The sequence below is a fragment of the Monopterus albus genome, unplaced genomic scaffold (genome assembly GCF_001952655.1).
Source record: "Monopterus albus unplaced genomic scaffold, M_albus_1.0 scaffold40.1, whole genome shotgun sequence".
Taxonomy (NCBI): Eukaryota; Metazoa; Chordata; class Actinopteri; order Synbranchiformes; family Synbranchidae; genus Monopterus; species Monopterus albus.
The window spans coordinates 2,529,860-2,533,191 of record NW_018127920.1 but is presented as its reverse complement, the minus strand read 5'-3'; the positions used below and the strand labels follow the sequence as shown (position 1 = coordinate 2,533,191).

The 3,332-nt window shown below is 42.9% G+C and overlaps 1 protein-coding gene across 1 annotated transcript in view; it reads left to right on the top strand.

The window, feature by feature from the left end:
* Nucleotides 1-1,612, top strand: part of ccn1l2 (cellular communication network factor 1, like 2) — a 4,048-nt gene extending 2,436 nt beyond the window's left edge. Inside the window, exons 4-5 of the mRNA XM_020599258.1 lie at nucleotides 546-748; nucleotides 1,026-1,612. Of these exons, the coding sequence (XP_020454914.1) occupies nucleotides 546-748; nucleotides 1,026-1,328 (506 nt within the window). The 3' untranslated portion in view covers nucleotides 1,329-1,612. The remainder of the gene's footprint in view (nucleotides 1-545; nucleotides 749-1,025) is intronic.
* The last annotated feature ends 1,720 nt before the right edge of the window (nucleotides 1,613-3,332 follow it).

The following is a 3,332-nucleotide window of genomic DNA, read 5'->3' as shown; positions in this document are numbered from 1 at the left end:
TATCCCTCTGGGAGCATGATCAGAAAGTTAAAGTATCATGGTGCTGCTTCTCTGACAGATACATCTGTCATCCTGTGAGCAAAGTTGACTGAGTTGATTGATTTTATCCTCAGGATGTCACTCCTGGAAATGTCATAGTGGGCACAAAATTGAAAAGGTTTTTCCTCAGAGGAGCATGAATGAATTCAGTATGTGTAACTGCATACTACAGTACACGTTATATTTTTGGTTTTTACCTTAGAGTAAATGCCACAGGGTTACTAAAATCTTTATGAATCATCCTATGGAGCCCATAAGTGTCCACAATTAATTTAATGAAAATGCTTTTCTGAGTTGTTGAGATATCAGATCCTAATAAGCACTGAAAACAAAACATGCAAATGACTGACATCTCTACACTCAGGCTCTTAATGGGGCAAAAATAGCATACATATAATTTAACCAAAGGCAATAAAATATCAAATTTTTTACAGATCATAACACATAATGTTTGCTGGGATTCATCATCTGATTGTAACATTTGCCTGTCTTTGGCTCTCCTACAGAGAGTGTGCCCTTCCCCATGTCTGAGGTATTACTTGAATCCAGCTGTTTCCCTCAAACCACTGAATGGACCGAGTGTTCCACTACATGCGGGATGGGCATTTCAAGTAGGGTGACCAATAACAACCCTGACTGTCGGCTGATCAGAGAAACCAGACTGTGCCAAGTCCGACAGTGTGAGCTGCAGCTTCCGGTAGCTAGCAAGGTACATAGGACGTTCCCATTAGGAAATGAAAGAAGATTGTGGATAAATGTAAAATATTAGTAGGATTTAAGGGGGATTACATTACAGTCTCATTTCAGTTGCTGGACCAGCGCTGGTAGTAAGATGATTGTATTTGTCAGTTAAAATCCTCAGAATTAATGTGATTTTCACACAATATGGAGAATGAAAAAATGAATCAATAAACACTGAATTGTCCCTTAATGAAATCCAGTAGATTTGATGCTATTTTAATGGAAGCTCTGTTTCTGTCATCTAGAAGGGGAAGAGGTGTCAAAGAACGGTCCGCCCCCAGGAACCAGTCCGAATCACTTTCGCTGGATGCTCAACAGCACGGCGGTACCGACCTCGCACCTGTGGGACTTGCACTGATGACCGTTGCTGCACAGCCTCTCTGTCCCGCACCATACGGCTCCGCTTCCGGTGCCCCGATGGAGAGGGCTTCTACAGAAACGTCATGTGGATCCAGCGCTGCAGCTGCAATACAAGCTGTCATACACACAGCAGGCCCTCCAGCCCCTCAGTGAGTCTCCACAATGACATCCATACCTTCAGGCACTAAGGCTGACTCATCATGCCCAGCCCTTCCCTGGCACACTGGGCAAAGACTTTACACCGCCCCTCCTTAAACCCATCTCCTTCCTGTCTGTCAGCTGGGTGGGAACCTTTGAGCTCCTGCCACCACCTTCCCCAACCAGGCAGTACACTTGCTTGTGTAACCAGTGTACGAAGAAATCTAACTTCCTTATAACTCTTTGATTGAAACCACACCAAATCCCGATTTATTTTGTTATTTGTATAAACAGGGTTATACAGTGCTTTGCGAAAGTATTCGGCCCCCTTGAATTTTGCAACCTTTTGCCACATTTCAGGCTTCAGACATAAAGATATAAAACTGTAATTTTTTGTGAAGAATCAACAACAAGTGGGACACAATCATGAAGTGGAACTTTTTTTTTAACAAATAAAAACTGAAAAATTGGGCGTGCAAAATTATTCAGCCCCTTTACTTTCAGTGCAGCAAACTCTCTCCAGAAGTTCAGTGAGGATCTCTGAATGATCCAATGTTGACCTAAATGACTAATAATGATAAATAGAATCCACCTGTGTGTAATCAAGTCTCCGTATAAATGCACCTGCACTGTAATAGTCTCAGAGGTCCGTTTAAAGCGCAGAGAGCATCATGAAGAACAAAGAACACACCAGGCAGGTCCGAGATACTGTTGTGGAGAAGTTTAACGCCGGATTTGGATACAAAAAGATTTCCCAAGCTTTAAACATCCCAAGGAGCACTGTGCAAGCAATAATATTGAAATGGAAGGAGTATCAGACCACTGCAAATCCACCAAGACCTGGCCGTCCCTCTAAACCTTCAGCTCATACAAGGAGAAGACTGATCAGAGATGCAGCCAAGAGGCCCATGATCACTCTGGATGAACTGCAGAGATCCACAGCTGAGGTGGGAGACTCTGTCCATAGGACAACAATCAGTCGTATACTGCACAAATCTGGCCTTTATGGAAGAGTGGCAAGAAGAAAGCCATTTCTTAAAGATAGCCATAAAAAGTGTCGTTTAAAGTTTGCCACAAGCCACCTGGGAGACACACCAAACGTGGAAGAAGGTGCTCTGGTCAGATGAAAACAAAATCGAACTTTTTGGCAACAATGCAAAACGTTATGTTTGGCGTAAAAGCAACACAGCTCATCACCCTGAACACACCATCCCCACTGTCAAACATGGTGGTGGCAGCATCATGGTTTGGGCCTGCTTTTCTTCAGCAGGGACAGGGAAGATGGTTAAAATTGATGGGAAGATGGATGGAGCCAAATACAGGACCATTCTGGAAGGAAACCTGATGGAGTCTGCAAAAGACCTGAGACTGGGACGGAGATTTGTCTTCCAACAAGACAATGATCCAAAACATAAAGCAAAATCTACAATGGAATGGTTCACAAATAAACATATCCAGGTGTTAGAATGGCCAAGTCAAAGTCCAGACCTGAATCCAATCGAGAATCTGTGGAAAGAACTGAAAACTGCTGTTCACAAACGCTCTCCATCCAACCTCACTGAGCTCGAGCTGTTTTGCAAGGAGGAATGGGCAAAAATTTCAGTCTCTCGATGTGCAAAACTGATAGACATACCCCAAGCGACTTACAGCTGTAATCGCAGCAAAAGGTGGCGCTACAAAGTATTAACTTAAGGGGGCTGAATAATTTTGCACGCCCAATTTTTCAGTTTTTTATTTGTTAAAAAAGTTTGAAATATCCAATAAATTTCATTCCACTTCATGATTGTGTCCCACTTGTTGTTGATTCTTCACAAAAAATTACAGTTTTATATCTTTATGTTTGAAGCCTGAAATGTGGCAAAAGGTCGCAAAGTTCAAGGGGGCCGAATACTTTCGCAAGCACTGTATGTCTAAGCAACCCTGGACTTCAAACATAGACACTATTAGTCTCTTTGTGTATTCAGATCAAATACCTGGACGACGTGTGTGTGGAATTTAGTGGATTTCCGGATGGTGGGCAAGCAGACCCCCTGACTCTTGGGGCGATCAGTGTT